The sequence below is a fragment of the Eimeria mitis genome, genomic scaffold (genome assembly GCF_000499745.2).
Source record: "Eimeria mitis Houghton genomic scaffold, Emh_scaff3535, whole genome shotgun sequence".
Classification (NCBI taxonomy): Eukaryota; Apicomplexa; class Conoidasida; order Eucoccidiorida; family Eimeriidae; genus Eimeria; species Eimeria mitis.
The window spans coordinates 4,152-4,361 of NW_013571878.1; the positions used below are offsets into that span (position 1 = coordinate 4,152).

Genomic DNA, 210 nt, shown 5'->3' on the forward strand with positions numbered 1-210 from the left:
CAGCAGCAGCAGCAACTGCAGCAGCAGCAGCAGCAGAGCCAGCAGCAGCAGCAGCAGCAGCAGCAGCAGGAGCAGCAGCAGATGAGGCCTTCAGGGAAGACTTGCAGTTTGTAAGGCCTCCATGGGGGACTCGATATCCTGCTGCTGCTGCTGCACGATGGTGGTTGCAGCAGCAGGTTTGTACTTCTGCTGCAGCACTGCTGCTGCTCT

General features: G+C 59.5%; 1 protein-coding gene across 1 annotated transcript in view; it reads left to right on the forward strand.

The window, feature by feature from the left end:
* Positions 1-210, forward strand: part of EMH_0066990 (uncharacterized protein) — a gene marked incomplete at both ends in the record, with an annotated part of 5,959 nt that overhangs the window by 3,306 nt on the left and 2,443 nt on the right. Inside the window, one exon of the mRNA XM_013498573.1 lies at positions 1-106. Coding sequence (XP_013354027.1) covers positions 1-106 — 106 coding nt within the window. The remainder of the gene's footprint in view (positions 107-210) is intronic.